General features: G+C 44.9%; 1 protein-coding gene across 1 annotated transcript in view; it reads left to right on the forward strand.

Annotated features, from left to right (window-relative positions):
* The window catches only part of LOC101983669 (cytochrome b reductase 1), a 27361-nt gene extending 4409 nt beyond the window's left edge, over positions 1-22952 (forward strand). The window contains exons 2-4 of the mRNA XM_005346549.2: positions 9454-9662; positions 20014-20168; positions 20851-22952. Of these exons, the coding sequence (XP_005346606.1) occupies positions 9454-9662; positions 20014-20168; positions 20851-21151 (665 nt within the window). The 3' untranslated portion in view covers positions 21152-22952. The remainder of the gene's footprint in view (positions 1-9453; positions 9663-20013; positions 20169-20850) is intronic.
* Positions 22953-23485: the final 533 nt, after the last annotated feature.

The raw sequence follows: 23485 nt of genomic DNA on the forward strand, positions 1-23485 counted from the left end.
TTGTGAGCCACCATGTGGTTGCTGGGAATTGAACTCAGGACCTTTGGAAGAGCAGGCAATGCTCTTAACCTCTGAGCCATCTCTCCAGCCCCTAGAGTACTTTAAATACAATTATTTTTCTCCTGCTGGATCTTTGGTGCCTAGAAGTGAGTGATAAATCAGTCATTTTTTTCCAGATTTTTTCCCCCTGTGGCATTAGTGAACCCAGGGTCTTGTTCTTGCTGGGCAAATGCTCTACTACTGAGCTGCATTCCAAGCCTCTGCTTGGAATATTTATTAGAAATATCTTTTTCTCTGGGCTGGGAACAAATCCAGGCTTTTATACATGCCACTCAAGTGCTTTGCTGCCGAGCTATCCGCCTGGCAATAAATAACGGCTGAGTGAGTTACTCCTGTCTCATCATCAAATTGATAGTAACAAAATGCAATTTTATAGCCTCCCATTTGTAATGATAGTAATAATGACAACTGCATCTAAAGTAAAAGCTCCATCCCTGTCGCCTAGTCATTGTTCAGTAGTTTAGCAACACCACTTAGCCAAAGCCCGGGAAGGAAGGAGTCCTGTCAGAATGGGAAAGCCTCTCTCTTCCCGGGCTCCTTGGCTGAGAGCCTCTGACTACCTGAGTGCTGTCTGTTCTCCTCTCCCCTTGCCTGCACAACTACCCAGCACTTCCCATCAACCCACCCACTTCAACGCTGCTCATTTCTTCCCCCATTGGCTTAGCTCCAATCTTTTATATCTGGCATCTTTTAAAAACCCCTACCCTGAGTTACAGACCTAAACAGAGAACTCTCAGCAGAGAAATAGAAAATGGCCGAAAGACACTTAAGGAAATACTCAATGTCCTTAGTCATCAGAGAAATGCCAATCAAAACAACTCTGAGATTCCATCTTACACCTGTAAGAATGGCCAAGATCAAAAACACTGATGACAACTTATGCTGGAGAGGTTGTGGGGTAAAGGGATCACTCCTGCATTGCTGGTGGGAGGACAAACTGGTACAGCCCCTTTGGATGTCAGTGTGGCGATTTCTCAGAAAATTAGGAAAAAAACCTTCCTCAAGACCCAGCAATACCACTTTGGGTATATACCCAAAGGATGCTCAATTTTACCACAAGGACATATGCTCAACTATGTTCATAGCAGCATTGTTTGTCATAGCCAGAGCCTGGAAACAACCTAAATGGCCCTCAACCGAAGAATGGATAAGGAAAATGTGGTACATTTACACAGTGGAGTACTACACAGCAGAAAAAAATAACGACAGCTTGAATTTTGCAGGCAAATGGATGGAGCTAGAAAACATCATTTTGAGTGAGGTAACCAGACCCAGAAAGACAATTATCATGTGTACTCACCCATAAGTGGTTTTTAGACATAAAGCAAAGAAAACCAGCCTACAGTTCACAATCCTAGAGAACCTAGACAACAATGAGGACCCTAAGAGAGACATATATGGATCTAATCTACATGGGAAGTAGAAAAAGACAAAATCACCTGAGTAAACACGGGGACCATGGGAGAGAGGGTAGAAGGGGAAGGGAGAGGAAGGGAGAGGAGCAGAGAAAAATGTGTAGCTCAATAAAATCAGTAAAAAAACAAAACCCTACCCTTTGTAGTAATAGGAGCGGCGGGGCTGCGTCCCCAGCACCCCAGGCCGCCTGCTAGCTTATGCCCCTAAATAATTACACAGAAACTGTATTCTTTTAATCACTGCTTGGCCCATTTCTATCTAGCCTCTTTTTAGGCTAACTCTTGCACCTGGACTAGCCCATCTCTAATAATCTGCTGTAGCCCACAAGGTGGCTTACCAGGGAGATTCTAGCCTACGTCCATCCTAGGTCGGAGCTTCATCGCGCGTGTGCCTCAGAGAGCAGAGCTCTTGCCTCTGCCGGCAAGAGTGGAGCATCGTGTCTCTCTGAGGCATCTGCCCCCGAGAGGAGAGCTGTCGAGTCTGAGCTCACTTCCTCTTCCTCCCAGCATTCTGTTCTGTTTACTCCTCCCACCTATGTTTTAACCTATCAGGGCAAGCAGCTTCTTTATTTAATTAACCAATGACCTTCCTCCATCAACCCTTGGGGGCTGGCTGAATGGCTCAGTGGTTAGGAGCATCTATTGCTCCTATAGAGGACCTGGGCTCATATCCCAGCACCCACATGGTGATTCACAACCATCTGTAACTCCAGTTTCACAAGATCCAATACCCTGTTCTGGCCTCTGAGGGGACCAGGCCCATATGTAGTACACATACATACATGCAGGTAAAACACTCACTCCCCCACATAAAGTAACTAAGGAGCTAAGTAAATAAACCCTAAACACAAAACCCCAGCACCGTGGACTCTCCCTTCTCTCCTGGCCACTGCCTCACTTTCCCGGGTATCCGTCCATAGAACTGAAATGTGTGTCATTACTGCAGTCTATGATTCCTTTCCCCTCCCCTTCTAGACCTTCTCCAGGCAATTATTTCAGAGACCCCTGGAGCCACCGCTGCGGGAGACGGGCTCGCTCTGTAGGATAGGAACCAGAGATTACAGCTCTTCTCAACAGGCACCCCAGAAGCGACAGTCCGTGGAAGCTAGCTACAGCTATCGTTAGTCAGCCACACGCTCCTTTTCCCGGGGGACAGCTCAGATGCTCGTGGAACATCCCTGTGCTGGAGGGATCAGGATCCCCTCACACCCGACAGGAACCAGCACCTTCATGATCCCCGCAAGGGTCTTATGGTGGTTGAAAAATGGCTTCCAAAATATAAATCCGAATCCTAATCCCAGGTACTGAGAATATGCCTTGTTTGAAAATCGGATGTTTGCAGATGTAATTAAGGCCCTCAAGCAAGATCATCGTTAGCTGAGGGTAGGCTACGCATTTGGTTACTGGCTTCCCTTTTAGAGGAAGGGGAAGGAGGTTAGAGACAAAGTCTCAGAGGGAAGGCCATGGAGGGATAGGGCCAGAGATTGGCCTGCTGTGTCTCCGTAAGCTGGAGAGCACTGTAAACCATGGGTAGCTTGCTAAGAGACAAGCTGCTACAAGAAAATGTTGCAATGCACTCTCTCCCTGATCCTCCAGGGGAACCAACCTGGGCAACACCTTGATCATGAATTCCTGCCCTTCAGATCTGAAGGGAAAAAAATGTTGTAAATTACACCTATTATTTGTGTGTGTGTGTGTGCACCCTGGCGCATGGAGAGGTCAGAGAACATCTCAGTGTGTGTGTGTGTGTGCACGCTGGCGCATGGAGAGGCCAGAGAACATCTCATGGGAGTTAGCTCAGGAATTGAACTCGGGAGATCAGGCTTGGCTGCAGGCTCCTTTAGCCACTGGTCCACGGTGCTGGTCCAGATTTTGGTTCTTCTTCTTTTGTAATTATTTATTTTATGTATGTGAGAGTTTTGCATGCCTACATATATGCATTCCATGTGCATGCCTGGTGCCTCAGGAGGTCAGAAGAGATCTCACATCCCCTGGAACTGGAATTACTGTGAGCTGTCCTGTGGATTCCAGGAACTGAACCCAGATCCTTTGTGAGGGCAGCAAGTGCCCTTAACCACTGAGCCATTTCTGAAGACTCCAAGTTCTTTCAAACTGCTAAGTTTGTGGTAATTCGCCTCGGGAAACAAAGGCAAGATAAAACCATGACCGCTGCTCTCTGGGAAACCCAAAGTATTGCCATTCTCATCAAGCATTTATGGGGTTTTCATTGTCCCTCAAAGTATAGACATGGATCACCAGCCAGGGGTTTTTATTATAAGTGGCATTACCTGATACCACTGGTAGCAAGCAACTCTTTTATGAGGACCGGTAACACCGGGTTGCATCCTCCTGCAGCTGCATGGAGAGCTGAGGACCGGCATTGCAGAAGCCTGGCATGCAGAAGCTTCCACTTAGCAGCAGCAGAGTGTGGCTATGTGGGGATGCCAGCCTGTAGCTGCCAGAGGCACCCATTTCCCCAAGAGAGTGCAGATACTTAAAACCTGGTTGAAGGAGCCTGGAAAGAGACGGCTCAGCAGTTAAGAGCTCTTCTAGATGACCTGAGTTTGGGTCCCAGCAATCTCTCTCATCAGGTGGCCTATACCCACAGCTCCTGAGGGATCCAACTCGTCTGGCCTCTGTGGGCTTCCACATTCACGTGCACATGCCCACACATAATTAAAAATAATAGAGAATAGAGAAGTGGCTCCAAGACTGACAGCCCTGGGTGCTCTTCAAGAGTTCAGTTCCCATCCCAGTACCCACATGGCCGCTCCCAGTTGTCTGTAATTCCAGTTCTGGGGCATCCAACACCCTTACATGGACATACGGGCACGTGCAATAAAAAAAATAAATAAAATAATAAAAAAGTAAAAATGTCTTAGAAGAAAAAAACCTAGTTCAACCTAAAATTAAACAAGTCCATGAAACAACCCCAACAGTGTGGTGACAAACAAAATTCCCAAGTTCTAATCTGTATCCTCCAGATGCCTTCGAGGGTTTCTCTCTGGACTGCCGTATTCTGTCTGAATAGCCCAGCTTCGGCAATTTCCCTTTAACCATGACAAACTAGAAATCTTTCTCCTGGTATTTTTCTTTCCCAAGGAAACCTCCTTGAAGGATGAGAAGCTAGCGATGACAGTCTTTGCGCTTTTCAGGGTTTCCTCTCTTCTTCGTTCTGTTTCTTCACGCACTATCCCGTCCAGTTGACTGGCATTTCTTTGTTTGTTTTTGAGACAGGGTTTCACTTTGTAGCCCTGGTTTCCTGGAACTCACTACATAGACCAAGCTGGCCTCAAACTTGCAGTGATCCTCCTGCCTCTGTGTCCTGTGTGCTGGGACAACTGGTGTGTGCCACCATGCCCTGAATTGCATGTGCGTGTGTGTGTGTGTGTGTGTGTGTGTGTGTGTGTATTTTAAGCAGCTGCTGTATGCCAAATACTATATAAAACATTAAAATATGAGCAGTGGGCTGGCAATGTAGATCATTGGTAGAGTCCGTGCTTAGCATGTCTTGGGTTCTATCCTTAGAATAGAAAGGAAGGAAGAAGGAAGGAAGGTAGTTGTGTCTTTTCTATAAGTTGTTTCCATTTGATTTAGTTAGAGATGAGTGACATTTTTTTTTTAAAGAATGTATTTTATAACTGTATGTGGTGGTACATACGTTTTTCATCCCAGCACTCAAAGGGCAGAGGCAGGAGGATCTCTGTGAGTTCAAGACCAGCCTGGTCTACAAACCAAGTTCCAGGCCAGTTGAGTGTAGGTTTGCACTGATCCTTTAATGTTTAGAACTGTCTGGGATAATCCATTCAACTCCTCATTTGAACAGTCATAAGCTTGGCCATGGTTAATCAACCAGGTTTAATCAGGTCCGGTACTTTATTTAATACAGCCAATTTTCTAACACCATATAATACTGATGGACAGGGCTGAAGAGATGGTGCAGTGGTTAAGAGTACAGTCTGCTCTTCCAGAGGACTGGGGTTCAATGCCCAGAACCCATGCAGTGGGGTAACAGCTGCCTGTAACTCCAGTTCCAGAGGATCTAACACCCTCTTCTGGTCTCCTCAGACACTTCCTGCATGTGGTGCACAGATATTCATACAGGCAAACTCTTAATACACATAAAATAAAGGTAAGTAAAATATAAAAAGAAAAAAAACCACTCCTCAATATTAAAAATATCTAGCCAGTGCACGAATTCTTCCTGCCCTGATACTTTTCGCACAGTTATTTGCTAGGAAGCATTTGCCTTTGTGATGATTTCAGACGTCTCACAGCCAGGATGCTGAGCCAAATCCCAGTCATCCACATCACTCTCTGCACTTCAGTTTCTTGGTATTTGGCATGTTGCAAACTTTTGGTTTGTAAGCACTGCAGGATTTTAAAGAGGGCTCTTTGCTTTTCCCTTTAAAGCTGAGGCCCTCTGTATAGGACCTGGTAAATTGGGTACACAGAGAAATGAGTTCTAGAGATGGGTGATGCTGTTCTGAAGATGTCAGAGGGAAAATAATACTTTATTCTAGTGGGAAGGAAAGCGTAAAGGCCCACCGTGTTTAAGGAGACTTCATAAGTGATTTCAAATCTCCATGCACTTCAGACTCAATGGCTTACTCTTTAACTTACTGTTAAGTGGGCCCAAGAGTAAAAATGCCTTTTTACTTATTTGAAAGCCACATTTGATCTTATATGAACTAGCATTTGTGTCTGTAGTGTGGTTTGCTTTGAGATTTTGATCTGTGCATTTTATCAATGTGTGTGTGTGGTATATATGTTCACACGTATGTGTTGGAGCACTTACGTGTGTATATGTGGTATCTATGTGCACACGTATGTGTTGGAGCACTTCCGTGTGTACGTGCATGTGTGTCTGGAGGCCAACTTCACATGTCTTTCTCTGTCATTCCCCACCTTATTTTGTGAGATAAGGTCTCTCACTGAACCAGGAGATCACCGATTAGTGTGGACTGGCTGGATAGCAAGCCCCTGGGACCTGCCCCCAACCCCAGTGCCCAGAATGAAGTCCTTATGATTGTACACGAAGCACGTTCTTCTGATCCACTCCTCCAGCTCCAAATTTAGACTTTTAAAAGAGGATTTGGGCTGGTGATATGGCTCAGCGTGTAGAGGTGATTGCAGCCAAGCTTATGAGCGGATCCCCAAATTCCATATGGTGGCAGAACTGACTTCTGAGAGTTGTCCTCCAGCTTACACACACACGCACACACACACACACACACACACACACACACACGCACGCACGCACACGCAAATAGATAAATATTAGAAGAGGACCTGTTGCAACAAAAACTGGTATGTTAGGTACTTTAACTTAACCATTTCATAATTTATAACTAAAGTTATTGTTGTATGACCTAAATATATTCAAATGTTCAAATATATCTTACTTTTTTTTTGAGATAGGATCTCATTGTAGCTTAGTTTGGCCTGGAATTCACTCTGTAGCCCAGCTTAGCCTAGAACTAACAGTAATTCTCCTGCCTCAACTTCTTAGTTCTGGGAATGCAGGTGGGAGTCATCCTATCCAGCTGTATCTTACTTTTTAAAAATAAAATTGAAAGAGGCAGGCAGGGGTAGCACACGCCTTTAATCCCAGCACTTGGGAGGCAGAGGCTGGGTTTCTCTGTGAGTTCCAGGCCAGCCTGGTCTACAAAGTAAGTACCAGGAGAGTCATGGCTACACAAAGAAACCCTGTCTCAAAAACTCCAAATAAACAGATAAATAAATAAACAAAATTGAACAAAACAGAACAAACATGAGACTCTATTATGTTTTGAGAATGCAGAATTAATTGCTTTTTTGTTAATTTTTTTCACTGGTACTTTGTGACTTCCCAATATGTGACAGGCACATGTATTTGTTTGTAGACATGTTTTGTAAGACTTTAAGACAATCCTGTGTGTGTGTGTGTGTGTGTGTGTGTGTGTGTGTGTGTGTGTGTGGAGGTGTGTGTGCCAGGACACAGAGGTCCAGATTAGAGACAATTTGTGGGCTGTGGGGATCAAACGCAGGTCATCAGACTTGGTGGAGAGTGCTTTGCCCTTCTGAGCCACCTGACCGGCCCTCGATCAAGATTTTTATAAAGTAGCTCCATAAGCATTGACCAGTAAGCAACTCTTGACCCTTGGAGTTTGGGTCAAGAAAAAGAAATGCTGTCCTCTTGTGGGGATCTGTCAGGTGTTGGGACGGGACCGCAGGATGGGACGGGACTGCAGGACGGAGACTCGCGGTACCCTACAATGAAACCTTTAGCGAGGCTGCATTCTCATCTTTGTGGTTTTAGGTGTGTCTCTCCTCTCAGAAGTTTGCATGATCTTAGGGCATTAAAATTTTTTCTTTTAGACTCATTTGTTGTTGTAATAGGAGCAGCGGGGCTGCGTCCTCGGCACCCGGCTGCCTACATGGCTAGCTTATGCCCTGAAATAGTTACATAAAAACTGTATTCTTTTAAACACTGACTGGCCCATTAGTTCCAGCCTCTTATTGGCTAGCTCTTACATATTAATCTAACCCATTTCTAATATCCCTGTAACACCACGAGGTATCTTACTAGGGAAGATCTTAACCTGCGTCTGTGTCCGGTAGGAGAATCATGGCGACTCCTTGACTCAGCTTCTTTCTCCCAGCATTCTGTTCTGTTTACTCCGCCTACCTAATTTTATGTCCTATTAAAAGGCCAAGGCAGTCTCTTTATTTAACCAATGAAATTAACACAAGCCAGAAGACTCTCCCCCATCAATTTGTGTGTATGAATGTCTGTTGTACGTATGTATTTATGTATCTATGTATGTATGTATATGTGTGTAGGTGTATATATGTATGTGTATCATATACATAGCTGTTATGCAAGGAGGTCAGAAGAGGGTGTCAGATCCACTAAAACGAGCATTACAGACGGTTGTGAGCCACCATGTGGGTGCTGGGAACTGAAGCTGAGCCCCTCTGCAAGAGCGGTAAATACTCTTAACCATGAGCCATCTCCCCAACCTAAGACATTTTAATATATCCAAATCATACTGCCTTTTGATGGTGTCAGGTTCCTTTTCCTTACTTCCTGGAATGAAGAAAGTACGTGGCCCATGACTGATGGAGTGGGGCTCATCTTCCATGGAAGTGGTCTTCAGAATTTCCAATCTGTCACACGTTTCCAAATAGAATTTTCCTGACATGGATCAGATAGGCGGAGAGGGGCACTCTGTTGTCTTCGTGACGAATTAACAAAAGGTTAATTGTGTGCTGGTTAATGTGGACACTTAAAATATTTTAAGGCTTTTTACTGGATTTTAGTATATATTCTGAGAAGTATACATAAAGCAATTCACTGTCTTCAGTTTGTATTATTCCGTAGTGTGGATCTGTAAATGGAGATTGCACTTTCTGTTCCCAGCCGCCCAGACCTGAATAACCACACAGAAACAATATTAATTACAACTCTGTTTGGGCAATGACTTATGTGTATTCCTAGCTAGCTCTTACATCTTAAACTGACCCATTTCTATTAATCTATGTATCACCATGAGGCTTGGTAATGTTCTGGTATCTTTCTTCTTTGACAGCTGTATGGTGTCTCCTTGACTCTGCCTACTCTTTCTGTCTCTGTTCGGATTTCCCACCTGGCTAAGCCATTGGCCTAAACAACTTTATTCATCAACCAATAGAAGCAACACACATACAGAAGGACTTCCCGCATTACGGATCTCTTACTATCCCATGTATTGGTGATAGACATTTGGGCTACTATAAATGATGGACAAACAGTGGTGTGTGCTGGGGAATGGATGCATCTGTTTCTTTGGGGCATACACTCAGGAGAGACATGGCATGGGAGACTGAGAAAGGGTGCAGAGAGAAGGGGAGGCTGGGAGAAGCAGAAACCAAGGGAAAAGTCCCTGAAAAGAAACTGTCCAGTGGGTCAAATGGTTTGCTTTGCGTTGATTTCTAAAACACTTTGCTTCCTTAGCCATCATCGTCTACAGATTGCCATGGACCTGGAAGTGCAGCAGGTTCCTGATGAAATCCATCCACGCGGGGTTAAATGCCGTGGCCGCCATCCTCGTCATCATCTCTGTCGTGGCCGTGTTTGATTACCACAATGTCCGAAGCATCCCCCATATGTACAGTCTGCACAGCTGGGTTGGGCTGACCGCCGTCATACTCTACGTCCTGCAGGTCAGTGTCTTGCTGTTTATATAAACAAAGAGAAAAACAGCCCGGAGACTGTTGATGTTTTCTAAACTTACTCTTTCATCTGTGTCCAGAATAACTCTTACCCCGAGGGGGCAATGAACCTCAGAATTCACAGCCTAGGAACGCAGATGTATGATTTATCTTTTTGACACCCGTAGGTAGGGAAGTCAGTGGCTCAGCAGTTAAGAGCAATGCCTGCTCTTCCCAAGGTCTTGAGTTCAATTCCCCACAACCACATAGTGACTCACAACCATCTGTAATGAGAGAATGTGAGGTGGGGATGTTGCCATCTCCTGCCATCTAGACTAGCATTACCCAGACTTCACTTCCATGTCTGAATCAGCTAGCCTAGGTGGAGTTATGTGTTTCTTTACCACATTCTCTGCTGCATTTTGGGCTAACCTTTTCTAAGTGATAACACTGATACTTTTTTAACCGTTCATAAGATTTCATTTTTTTATTTACTCTTTTCATGTATTGTTAAACATATGTTTTCTGAAAACATTGTACTGAAATAAATTTTTTTAATTATTTATTTATTATGTATACAATATTCTGTCTGTGTGTGTATGCCTTCAGGCCAGAGGAGGGCACCAGACCCCATTACAGATGGTTGTGAGCCACCATGTAGTTGCTGGGAATTGAACTCAGGACCGTTGGAAGAGCAGGCAATGCTCTTAACCTCTGAGCCATCTCTCCAGCCCCCTGAAATAAAATTTAATGGCATGTGATACTCAGCAGTTTTATGTCACAGGGTAAAAAGCTAATGTTCTGTGTCTTTTGGGTCTTCCCCACTTTGTTGAAAAATCTTGGCAAGTGGTATTGATTTATTGTCCTTCCTTGTTAGCTAGCAGGATGCATATTCAACTTCCTGGTTGGGATATCATTGTGAACTTCATTTTTCTATGACTACAGAGTGAGATACTAGAATGGGCACATACCACCCTAAAGCTTATTCTAAAATAAATGGCCCCTTTAAAAAGCAGGGCCACTTAACAGATATTGGCCATTTTTCTTCTAAATGGATATATGTGTTTTCAAAACCTTGAATCATGATGTGTTGTCATTAAATAATGGTTAATCTCTTGAGACACTCTTGGTTCTTTAGATCTGTTATCCATCCTGGAGTTATGGGATGGAAATGGAAAGGAGCCAGGCTTTCTGCACCCACTGTAATCTTATCAATCAATAAGGAAAATAGCTCTAGTTGGATAACAGAACCTCCCTCAGATCACTGGGTCTGGCTTAAGCTTTTGAGACTCAAAGCCCACCTACAGTGACTTGCTGCCTCCAGCAAGGCCACGCCCACTCCAACATAGGTCACAACTCCCAACAGTGCCTTTCCCTATGAGCCATGGGGCCATTTCCATTCAAACTACCACAAATATATCAGAGAGATACTATGTTACTCAAAGAAAAAAATTAATATAGAAGTCTTTCATCCTTCAATAATATCTATGTTTAACATAATTTTCAATGTAAACATGTGAGAATTGTAGAAATTGTTATGTAGAAGAATACCTATTGAAAATAACTAAGAAACTTTTAAGGAAGAGATGAAGGGACACCTTCCTTGTTTCAAGTGAGTTATCTGCAAACAAAACAAACACAGAAGGACCAGGGAGGCTAGGAAAGACCAAGTACGCAGAAGAACTTTTTCATGTTATAATAACACTTATTTAACAGATTCTATGCATTTAAGAAATCCAAACATACCATATCACACAATAGGAAGAAAACCTAGATTAAGGATCTGTTGGGGAATATTAAGGTGTGTTGCTTTTGTTTATGCTGCATTTGTTTAACTCTGTGAAGCTGTGATTCTTTGCCTGTCTAAAACACCTAATGGTCTAATAAAGAGCTGGATGGCCATTAGCAAGGCAGGAGAAAGGATGGATGGGGCTGACAGGCAGAGAGAATAGATAGAGGGAGAAATCTGGGCAGGGAGGGAAAGGAGGAGCAATGAGAGAACAAGGAGAGGGGGCCGTCAGGGGCCAGCCACTCACCACCCACCACCCACCACCCGGCCACCCGGCCATCCAACCTCCCAGCCACCCACCACCCGGCCACCCGGCCACCCACCACCCGGCCACCCGGCCTCCCAGCCACCCAGCCACCCAACCACCTGGCCAGTCATGGAGTAAGAGTGAAAGTAAGATATAGGTAAGAGAAAGCAAGAGAAAGGGGAAAAAAAAAAGCCCAGAGGCAAAAGGTAGTTGGAATAATTTAAGAAAAACTGACAAGGAACAAGCTAAGCTAAGGCCGGGCATTCATAACTAAGAATAGGCCTCTGTGTGCGATATTTACTACATAGTTTGTTTTAAACGTATGTGACATAAGGCATCAAAGTAAACAGAAAAGACTCAAGCGTTGTGGGAATAATTGCATGTCCTGTGTCAATGGGTAAGCAACACTAAACATTAATAATAAAAAATCAACCAAATAGGAAAGACTTGGGGCCATTGAGACAGCTCAGCAGGTGCAGATGCTTGCTACCAAGCTCGGCATGCTAAGTTGGATCCCTTGGGCCTACATGCTAGAGAGAACTGACTCCCGTGAGTTGTCCTCAGACCACCCCCTCCCCCCATGAGCACTGTAGCACGTGCTTGCCCGTGTGCTTGAGCTGTTCGGAGAGACTGCACCTTGGTTTCTCACGATTAAGCCGACCCATTCTGCCGTATTCCTAGAAGAACTGGAGCCTGCTGGTAAGAAGCCACTAGAAAGCTAAGTCAGTTGTCTAACTCTTCAGCCAGCTGGTGCAGCAGAAAGCACTTCTGAGCCCAGAATGCGGAACACCAGAATCCAAACTGTGTTGAGTTGCAGCAAAGGGGAAGGACTGTGCTCGGAGCCTGGGCCTGCGTGGAGCTGCATCTGCATCGGATCTTACCGGGTTTCACTGCTAGAAGGGGCGGCATGGCTCCACAGACATGAGCTTACCAAAGGAGTAAAAGAGGCCAGCTCAGCAGGAAACAAAGCAAAACAAAACAAACACAAACCAAAAACGGAGCCTGGACCTGTAACTCCCAGGTACTCAGGACTCCGAGGCAGGAGGATCACTAGTTCAAAGCTAGTCCTGGTAACTTAGTAAGACATTGTTTCAACATGGAAAATAAAAGAGGGCTGGGGATGCCGTCGGGTGGCAGATCGTTAGCCTGCATGCGTGAGGTCACCAGGTGAAATCCGCAGAAATGAGAAATCAGTTTTCACTTCCTGGCGGAGATAGCATCACCGTGAATACTGGTCCCTGCAGCCACTGTGGGGAGGAAAGATACCTCAGTCTCCAAGAGCCACTGCTTTAGTCTTAGCCACATTGCTGCCCACTTCCCCATCAAGGTCCTCCTCCGGCACGATGTCATTGTACTTTGTGAGGTCAGTTTGTGCTCCTCCAGTTCAATGCAAGGAACAATGCTAGCTCAGAGGATGAAGAGGAAGAAAGATTTTTAAGATTAAATGCTCTGCTGGGCTTGAGTTCAGCACTGTAAAATCAGGGTTTGCCTGCCAAACAGTTGGTGTCTGGGTTGTTTGATTAACAAACTAGAAGATGGCAAACAGTGATACCTGCAACAGACTGACGGGCTGTGAACAATCCAAGCCCAGGATTCTTGACTCCCTGTGAGATTTAGCCTCTAGGACATTAAAATCAAACAATCTCAAGTTTGTACATATATGCATGTGTGTATATATAATTATAGGTACTTCTGTGGTTTCAAAACCAGCCCTCCCCTCCTCTCCCTCCACCCACCTAGTCTTGATCATACATTTCTGAGCTGCTCCTGTCCCTAGAAGTCCCCAGGTTTCCTGATTCTTCTTTTCCTCGCTTTCTGATTTTGCTTTGTACTTTTACCACATTCTGTGAATACAACAGTAAATGTGCTGTTCATTGGGGTAGAGCGGATGAGAAGTGGCTCCCATAGTCTTGGGCATTTGAACACTTGCCCCCTGCCCCAGCTGGTGGCACTTTGGGGGGAGGTTTGGGTGGTGCACAGCCTTGCTGGAGGAATTACGTCCCTGGGGACAGGCTTTAGGATGAAAGGCTTCCCACCATGTCTAGCTCACTCTCCCTGCTTGGTGCGGGCCTTCAGCTGTCCCTGATACCATTCCTGTCCTTCCCTGCTTTGCCTACCCTTCATGATGGACTGAACTCTTATTCCTCTGGAACACTCAGCCAAAACAAACGCCTCCTTACTACATGAGCTACTTCGTTCATTGCACTTTATGACATCAACAGAAAAGGAGCTACTACGTCCATTTGACCACTTTAGCTCAACTCTCAAAAATATTTTATACTGTGTTCCAAATTAAAGTGCAGTTTTTACTTGATTTTTGATTTGAATTTTTTTTTTTTTTATTTTACATGTCCGAGTGTTTTGCCGGCACACATATGTGTGCACTGTGAGCATGCGTGCTGCCCTTGGTGGTCAGAACTGGAGTTATAGATGGCTGTGAGTCACCATGTGGGTGCTGGGGACCAAACAGGCTCTGTGCAAGAGCGCTTAGCCACCCAGTGAGCCACTTCTCCAGCCCACAACGTTCTTAGGGCAACTAATTCAACAGTCAGCATTGTTTCTGTTAGCTACCATCTATGTTTGCTTGTAACCGGGTCTCATGGGACCAAGCTGACCTCCAGCTTACACATGCGGCCAAGGCTGATCTAACTCCTGATTCTACTGCCACCACCTCTCAAGTGTTAGGAACCCAAGGTGTGTTCCGCCGCACCCCATTCTCGTGGTACTGGGAAACAACCCAGGGCTTTGTGCTTGCAAGATATCCAGCTTGATTTTCTGTTGCGACAAAACACTGAGCAAAACCAAGTTGGGGAAGAAAGAGCTTTATGACATCTTACAGGTTATTGTCTGTTTATTATCGAGGGAGGCCAGGATGGGCCTCAAAACAGAGACTTGGAGGCAGGAACGGACTCAGAGACCATTGTGGTATACTGCTTACTGTTTTCTGTCCTTGGTTTACTCAGCTTGCTTTTTTTTTTAAATTTAATTTACATGTTTTTATTTGACACACATTGGTGTTTTGCCTGCATGTGTGTCTGCATGAGGGTGTCAGATCCCCTGGAACTGGAGTTAAAGATAGTTGTAAGCTGCCATGTGGGTGCTGGGAATTGAACCCGGGTCCATCTGGAAGAGGGGTCAGTGCTCCTAACCACGGCATCATCTCTCAGCCCCCGTCAGCTTGTTCTCTTCTATGCCCAAGCTCTTCTGCCGAGAGGTGGTATAAATACAGAGGGCTGGGCCTTCCCACATCGATCATTAATCAAGAAAATGCCCCTCAGACTTGCATATAGGCAATCTGATGGCGGCAGTTCCTCAATTGAGGGTTTGCCTTTCCGGATGGCTCTAATTTGTGTCAGGTTGAAGACAAATCAACCTCCTAGGCAAGCACTCCACCAACCGAGCTCCGTCTCCAGCCCCTAACCTCCATGTTTTGGAGACAGGATCCCACTATATAGTTCAGTTTGGTTTCAGACTCAGAACCCTCTTCACCTCCTCTTCAAACCCCTCATTTCTAACAAACCAGTGAGTAAAAAAAGATGCTTGTGAGATGCTCAACGGATAAAAGCACATTATGCTAAGACCGACGACTGAGTTTGATTCCAAGGAGCCACAGGTGGAAGGGGAGAAGTGACTCTCACAAGCTGTCCTCCGACCTCCACACCCCACACCAAGGCACAGCCACACACACATACTTGAATACTTTAGATTTTTAAATAAATAAATTTTAAAAAGATTTTTTTTGTGGTTCTAATACTTACTCATTTTCTAGTACCTGGTTTGCTTCTTTGGTACATAAAAATAGGTTTGTATTCCTTTAAGGACTTACAGGAATTCTGAATCAACTTCCTTTTTATTGAGATGTGTTTCTATGTTTTCTTCCAATTTGAATCTTGCACTTTCTCTCTATCTTTCTCTCGCCAGAAACTCTTGGTTGTAATGCAGCCAAGCGAATCATTTTCCATCCAAGGTTACAGTTTTTCAATTTTGTTCTCTTTCTATGACTTCATTATGAAGTCTCCACCTTCCCCACCCTAACTACTTGGAGCAAAGCATTCCCCTTTCTTCCTTTCTCTGTTTTTTGTTGGTTTGTTTTGTTTTGTTTCCTGAGAGAATCTTATCAGGTAGCCCAGGTTGGTCTTGAACTCAGCCAGATTGCTGCCTCAGCCTCCAAGTGCTGAGTTGACTGGCATGCATCACCACCCTCCACTCTCTTAATAATATTAATAACACCTACATGCTGAACTCATCTGGAATCTGTTTTAGGGGGTGCTGGGGATTTGTGCCCCCTTCCTTTTTCTCTATATGGATTATTTTCACCGCATCTTTCTCTGACTTGTCTCTGCCCTTGTCATCTATCTGCAATGACAGTCTTGTCACCTGCTCTTGTCTCTGCATCCCAGACTGTCCAGGAGAAGCTGGGGAAGTGTGTGGAATAAGAGATAAGAATCCTTGACTCCTGTATGGGAAAGGGTGTTTCTGGCAGCTTACTGACAGTTTCTAGCTCCTCTCACTGTTTTATAAGAAGAAGCTTTCATTGCTCTTTTTATATCAGGAGTGACTCTGGGATTTTATTGCATGTTTTTTCTCTGTTGAGATAAACATCATTCTCTTCTTTAATCCGTTAGTATAACCAATGGCATCAGGTCACTATCAGGTTTCGATAGTGAACTAAAAATGTATTTGATCATCTGGACATTCTGTGAGATCAGAAATAGCTGGATTCTTGTTCTCTTTTGCCTCTGCATTCTCTGGACTTCTCAGAAATTTGGTTTCACAACACTTCTTGGTTTTGTTTGGAGGAAGGGACATTGGCTGGTAGCTTCTTCCTTGTTCACACCCAAGGGACATGTGATGTTTACAAACATAGGCTTTGCAGTTAGGGAGACCTCTGTTTGTTTGTTTCTTGTTTGGTTGTTTTGTTTTTTATTATTATTTATTTGGGTGTTAGTTTTTTTAGGCAGGGTGTCATTGTGTAGCCCTGGCAAGACCAGGCTAACTCATAGAGATCCTCCTGCCTCTGCCTCTCAAATACTGCAGCTGAATGCCTAGTGAGACCTGTTTGACATGGTCCTTACATTTGGTAGGTGCTGACTTTAAATGAGTTCCATTAACGTCTCACCTACAGTAGCAAGTCTCATGATCCTTCATAAAATCATAGGAATCAAAACCAAGTCATGCTGGAAAAGGCTCAACCCTGGGCAGAGCAAGCACATTGAAATGATGTTTTAGCTGTTGTCACTAGAGTATAAATGTGTGGTAGATTCCTTTGTGATCCGAGAATGGTAGCTTTTATTTTTACTAGGCGTCATAGTATCTTCATGGTCCAGAACATGCACTTTATGTCAGTGAAATTCATTTATTTAGCAGAGTGAAATATCTGTTACAGCAAAGTACCTTCCTAAGCAGGCACGTACATCATTCCACAAGACAAACACGGGACCCCAGAGACATGTCTTCTGCCTTTGTGAAGTCTGCAGGGAGAGGCAGGTAGCTGAGTATTGGTAGATGGTGGGTTCCAAGTGTTCTGGGAGAGTACTCTGTTGATAAAAAGACATAGGGGGTTCCATATGAGAACTGGAGCCACAATCCTGGGGTTAGACGCTCAGATCGTCTTCTAGCCTGTGGGAGGAGTTGGTTGTGTTTGAGGAAGAGGAAGGAAGGCTGCCAATGGATAGGGAACACGAACTGGCAGATGAAGAGACATCAATACAGGAAGTCTAGTAGAAGGTGTTCTGCAGTTCGGAGGAGAGATTCGTTGGCATACAAGTGATGGTGGCGGTGAAGGACAGTGGGTAGATCCCAGTTATTTCAGATGTGAAATTTAGACACCAGGCTTGGGAAGAACGTGATAGAAAGAATGAGAGCCAGTGGGTGGATGAGAAGGGGACCGTGGGGGGCCCTCCAGGACTTGAGGGATGTCTGATGCTCCAGGGAAGATCTGCAGACATGACTTGGAAACGGTCCCTCAGGATTGGTGGTGGCAAGTCAGAGATGACCTTGGAGGGCAGAAGCAAGGTGGTAGTGGATTGAAGAGGAAGCAGGAAACCTCTGCCAGGCCCTCTGGGCCAGTGGAGTAGGAAGAATGTGGACAATGTGGGCAGTCGCTGAGAGCGCTGGGAGCCGAAGGTGGTGTCTGGAGATTTGGGGAATATTTGTGTGGGTTTTGTTTTTTTCTCTTCTGCTTTTCATTAGAGAAGTTTGGACAACTGAAAACGCTGACAGGATGCCAGTTTGTGAGGACTGGAAAGACAGAGTCATCCAAGAGCAGGTCTCCACGAGGCCTCAGAGATGCAACACGAACTTCGCTGTCACTGAAGAAAGGGAAGGGGTCCTTGGGTTGGGACGCTTTGCTTGGTGTGCTGGCGGCACACCAGAGGTCTTCTCAGAAGCAGCTCCTGGTTTGCCAAGGGGAAATGAGGGTTGAGGAGGACAGCGTGGACGGAGGTCTGATCGGAGAAGCTGACAGCAAGCAGGGCTGAGCTTTTCTCGACCAGGCGTTTCCACTGATGCAGCCTCCCTGGGCTCCATCACTCCATTGGGCCTAGCAGCCAGGGTTTGTCTTGAGGAGAGCTGAGCCAGGCTGGGATGTTGCCAGGGGCAACTGATAGAGAGGTGGTACAGTGGGGAGATAGATGACATCAGCCAGAGCCAGAGGTGGAGCTGCCTTTTCGGTGACCGTATCTGCACACTTCTAATCCCAGCACTTGGGGAGGCAGAGGCAGGGCGGAGGCCAGCGTTGTCTACAGAGCAAGTTCTAGGACAGCCAGAGCTACATAGTGAGACACTGTCATGAAAAAACAAAGAAACATATACACATCATAAGTCATAAAAGAAGGGAGATAACATTGAGGACCGTAGAGTAAAAATGGTCAAAAAACAAGACTATGAGAACTATGTATTTCATTAGGGTGTCTCAATAAAAGACACCAAGGTGTGGTTCAGAAAACTACCATACAAAATTCCTAGCTTTCGTTGAGCTGAACTATATATTTCCACGCGGGAAGCACACCGTGGGCATCAGGACGTTTGCCTTTGGATGCTGATAGAATCAATCACTGAAGGAGTTCCAGGAATATTTTGACATACCAAGAAGGAATGCTCTGGGCCATTCTCAACATAATCAGATGTCAGGATAGTAAGTGAACATAAGATATGCTCACAGCCCATCCAAAGCTCGCTATTCGTTACCAGTGCAAACTGCATGGACTCCATGTTCTCAGGGCTCTGGACACCAGTTAAACCAGTGATCTTCCCAGTCTTCTTTTTTTATTTTTTATTTTGTATTTTTTGATTAGACTTATAGATCCTAAATCAGTCCTTGGAAAAAAAACAGTGCCTTTAAATTCAATAAATTCAATAATCTGATAGCAATTGCATCATCTTTTATTTTCTTGAAGAGAGAAGAATCTTTTTTGTTTTTCTTTTTTTTATTTATTTTTTATTTTTTTGAGGCAGGGTTTCATCATAGCTATTGAGCCTGTCCTGGGAGAGGAGAATCTTAATGGGTAGGAGGCAGGGGCCGAAACAACAGAAGTGTGGGGTTGGAACAGTCATCATTGTGTGCAGGGATCTTACTGGCCTTGGTAAAGAAGTGTCCCACCGCAGACTTAGTTAACTGAGGAAATTAACTTGGGCAGCTTTTGGTTTTTCCTTATGAAACACACTGTCAATTTCCTTCTTTCTGGTTTTGGTTTTTGAGACAAGGTCTCTCTCTATAGGCCTGGCTGAACTGGAGCTTGTCTCGACACACACAAATGTGGCTGCCTTTGCCTCCAGGTGCTGGGGTCAGAGGTCATGACACCATGCCTGGCATCAGACTGAGCTATGTATCCTGTGTTTGGTTTGGGGGGGAAGGAAAAAAAAACTTATTTTCCTTCATACTTAGTAAATAAATTGCTATATACTTAAAAATAGAGAATTAACTATTAAACAAATTAAACTAGACAAATACACTGAAATAAAAAAATCTGTCCATCTTCACACTGTTACTGAATAAAAGCGAGGTGCCCCATGTGTACATTTAAAAACATCAACTGTGTAAACTGGGCACACTCAGCCCTAGCACTTGGGAAGCTGAGGCTGGTGCACACGCACGCGTGCACACACAGGCACGTGACACATTTTCTAGAAGGATATTTGAGACGGGGCATATTCTAGGTGTTACCGTTGGATGTTGGAACTGTGCACAGAGAAATTTGCTGTTCGTTTTCTGCCCCCTTGGTTCTGCCTCTGGCTCTGGAGCGCTGGGGCTGAAGGCACGTACCACCATGAAGTACCGGTAATTTAAAACTGAAGTCAAGTGATAACGACTGTGCTCTGATGTTCAGCTTGTCCTAGGCTTCTTGATCTTTCTGCTCCCATGGGCTCCGCCATCTCTCCGGGCAGTCATCATGCCTGTACATGTGTATTCCGGACTTCTCCTCTTCGGAACGGTGATTGCAACAGTCCTCATGGGAATAACAGAGAAGCTGTTTTTTGTCCTGTAAGTCTGGAGTCTTCTCTCCCTTAATTCTTAAGCTAGAAAATTTTAAATATTTATTCACTGGGGAAATATAATATAGATAGCTATTCTAAAAGACTCTTTATTTTTTGCTTGCATGAGTGTTTGTCTACTGCATGCTTGCTGTGCCCCCTGAGACCAGAAGAGGGCATTAGATCCCCTGGAACTGGAGTTACAAGCAGTTGTGAGATACCATGTGGGTGCTGGGAAACAAATTGGGTCTTCTAGAAGAACAGTAATGCTCTTAACTGTTGAGTTATCTCTCTGGCTCCATAAGTAGCCATTTTAATATTAAAATTTTAAAAATTTAAATAATTTATTATCCTATACGCATAGTATAGTTATCACTAAAAACAGAATTATTGGGGTTATAGAGTGTGCATTCATCTTTTGGGGGTACATATTTTTATGCTAATTGTAATTATAGTATGTATACATTTTTTTGTATCTTTTCCAGTTCTTAAGTGACATGAGGTATCCCAGGTACAATATTTTTTTCTTACTTGGAATTTTAAAGTATTCACAGTATAACCTAAATGTCTCTTTAATGCCATGCTGTAAGGACATTTCTGTTGAAGCTGTGCCATGGTTCTTTCTGAGCAGGTGAATTCTGTGTCTGCCGTGTGCTTGCTTGTAACTGGGTCCACTTTCTCTTTCTTCATAGGAAAGACCCTTCATACCACTCGTTCCCGCCAGAGGGTGTTTTTACAAATACACTGGGCATTCTGATTGTGGTATTTGGAGCCCTCATCTTCTGGATTGTCACCAGGCCACAATGGAAGCGTCCCAGAGAACCAGGTTCTATCCTTCTTCAACCAAGTGGAGGCACGGATGGACTGGAAGGCGCCATAGCCATAAGCTCGGACCGCAGCCCTGACGCCGCGGACGCAGAGTTGAGCAGCGACGGAGCCGCCAGGAAGAGAACCCTCGGCCTTGATGATGCGGGCCAGAGATCCACCATGTAAAATGTAGATGCAGCCTACATTTCTCTCCCGAAGTCAGCCCTACAGTTCAGCTTCTCCTGCCTAGCCGTTGGCGACTTGGGTTCTTGGTGCCGATGTATACTGTGGTCACCAGGGAGGATTTCTCGAGAGCGTTTGTATCGTGAGGCCCAACCTTACCAAATGTAAAAGGGCTTGATCAATTTAAGTGGTGATTGTTTCTTTTTTATTCCTGAGGACCCAAGCTTTGGATGTGCCTGCCCGGGGCTTGTTTGCTGAGCAGACAGCACCCTTGGCCTCTCTCTACGCCTCATTAATTCTGGGAGCCCAAAGATTTAAGAACAAGGTAGAACCAGTCCTAACTTTTAAAACAATCACAAATACCTGGAACTGTGTTTGAACCCTTATGCCACACAGCTGTTGTGAGTAAAACATGTTGCAAGGAATGGCGTTTTAGGAAAATTAGTTCCCCTTACCACCTCGGTTCCCTCTCCAGCCAATTTGAGCTCACATTGGACCCTGGACATCAGAGTAGATATGAGGGCGTTTCAGAGCAGATGCTGGGTCAAAGACAGCTAGAGAGATCTCTGATTAGACCTGAAAGATTTTCTTACACTCTGCCCACAGCGCCTAGACTCGCAGGAGCTGGTCACCTCACAGCTCAGCTTCTGAACCGCTTGCAATGCAAACATACCTGAGCTCACGCTGCACGAACCGCTTTGCATCCATGCGCACGTGACGAGCACTGTCCCTCGAGTTTCCAAAGTGCTTCCCTGGCTCTAACATGTGCCAGCCACTCTCCTGCTGGGCACTTTACAAATATTAGCTCCTTCAGCCTCCAGACAGATGTTGTGAGGCAGGTATTGTTACTGGCCCCGTCTTTTTAGGCGAAAGATCCGAAGCTTGGAAAGGTTGTAACTTGGCCCAACTTCACATAACTCTTGAGTTGATGGAGCTGGCATTCCAATCCTGGCAGTCTGGCTCCTCTGCCCACAATTCCACTATGCTCCTTTCGCTTTTATCCTACTTGGCAGCTCCGTGGTCCGCCCCTGAATAAAGTCCCCGAGTGGAGACTAGTGGAGTTGTTACAGGGTGCTCTCTGCCTTATGCTTGGTCCTCTTCCAAGGGGACCCTTTAGAGGGTGGGAAAGGCGCCGTGTAGTCTTAGACGTAGATCTTGGGGCCTCAGCCACTGCCAACAAGCCAGAGCCTGCCAATCATGCCCTTTTAATCTTAACAGGGCATCAGTCTTGCTGACAGAAAGATGTGGGCTAGGATACTCAGCTTCAAGATTAAGTCATTATAGTTCTTGTTCCTCATGATCTTAGCCACTGAAGGGCTTTCCAATTCGGAGAGAATTGTATCCTGGGCTGTCCTTCCCTAGGGTCACAGGCAGGTTCTTTCCTGATTTTTGTGGAATTTGGAGTTCTGGTAGAGAACTGAGATTCAAAGGTGATGATAATCTTTCACGTGGCCGGATTTCTGTCTCAGCTCTGAGGGAAACCTGAAGGTGTAACTGAGGAAATGGTTCCTCATGGAGATTTTTTGATTTTTTTTTTTTTGCTTTCGCTGTATTTTCTGGTTGTAACACTTGGGAACGGATGTGTGAACTTCTAGTTCCAGCTGCTTGAGAGGCTGGTATCTGAGGCTCAGTTAGAAACCAGCCTGGGCAGCATAGAGAAACCTGGGTTTCACTAGTAACCCAAGTTGGCCTCACTCTTTGTGCAGCTGACAAGGTCACCTTGAACATGTGTGTAGCCTTCCTTGCCTTCACTTCCCAAATGCTGGATTACAGGCATGTGCCACCACCGGCCACACAGCCCAGCTCTGTCTCTTAAATAAAAAATAAGGACAAAACAAACACAAGAATTTTAATGTGGAGAAAAAAAAATTGTAGTTTACAGCAAAATGCAGTTAGCATGTTTGTTATGTAGTGAAAATCCTTTTATGTAACGTGACTATTTCCGTAGTCGGGCATGGTGGCTCACACCTTTAATCCAGCACTCGGGAGCTAGAGCCAGGATCTCTCTGAGTTCGAGGCCTGCCTGGTCTACAGAGTGAGGCCTAGGACAGTGAGGGCAACCCTGCCTCGACAAAACTAAACAAAGATATGCTTATTTCCAAAGCCCAAATAGAACTTTCAGAGCTCTTAAACTTCATAACACTTCAGAATTCCCTCGATGCATCTTTGCTTTCTTCTAATTTAATTAATCCTATTTTCAAAATTGGTTAATAGTGTCAAAAGGACTACGAGGGACAGACCCAAGGTCTTCCGCTAGATGGGGAATTCAGGGCCATCCTGGGATCATGGCCCCTATCTCAGAAGTCTAATTAACAAATAAAGTTCACGTGTGTGCTA

This window comes from Microtus ochrogaster, chromosome 4, assembly GCF_000317375.1.
Source record: "Microtus ochrogaster isolate Prairie Vole_2 chromosome 4, MicOch1.0, whole genome shotgun sequence".
NCBI classification, from domain to species: Eukaryota; Metazoa; Chordata; class Mammalia; order Rodentia; family Cricetidae; genus Microtus; species Microtus ochrogaster.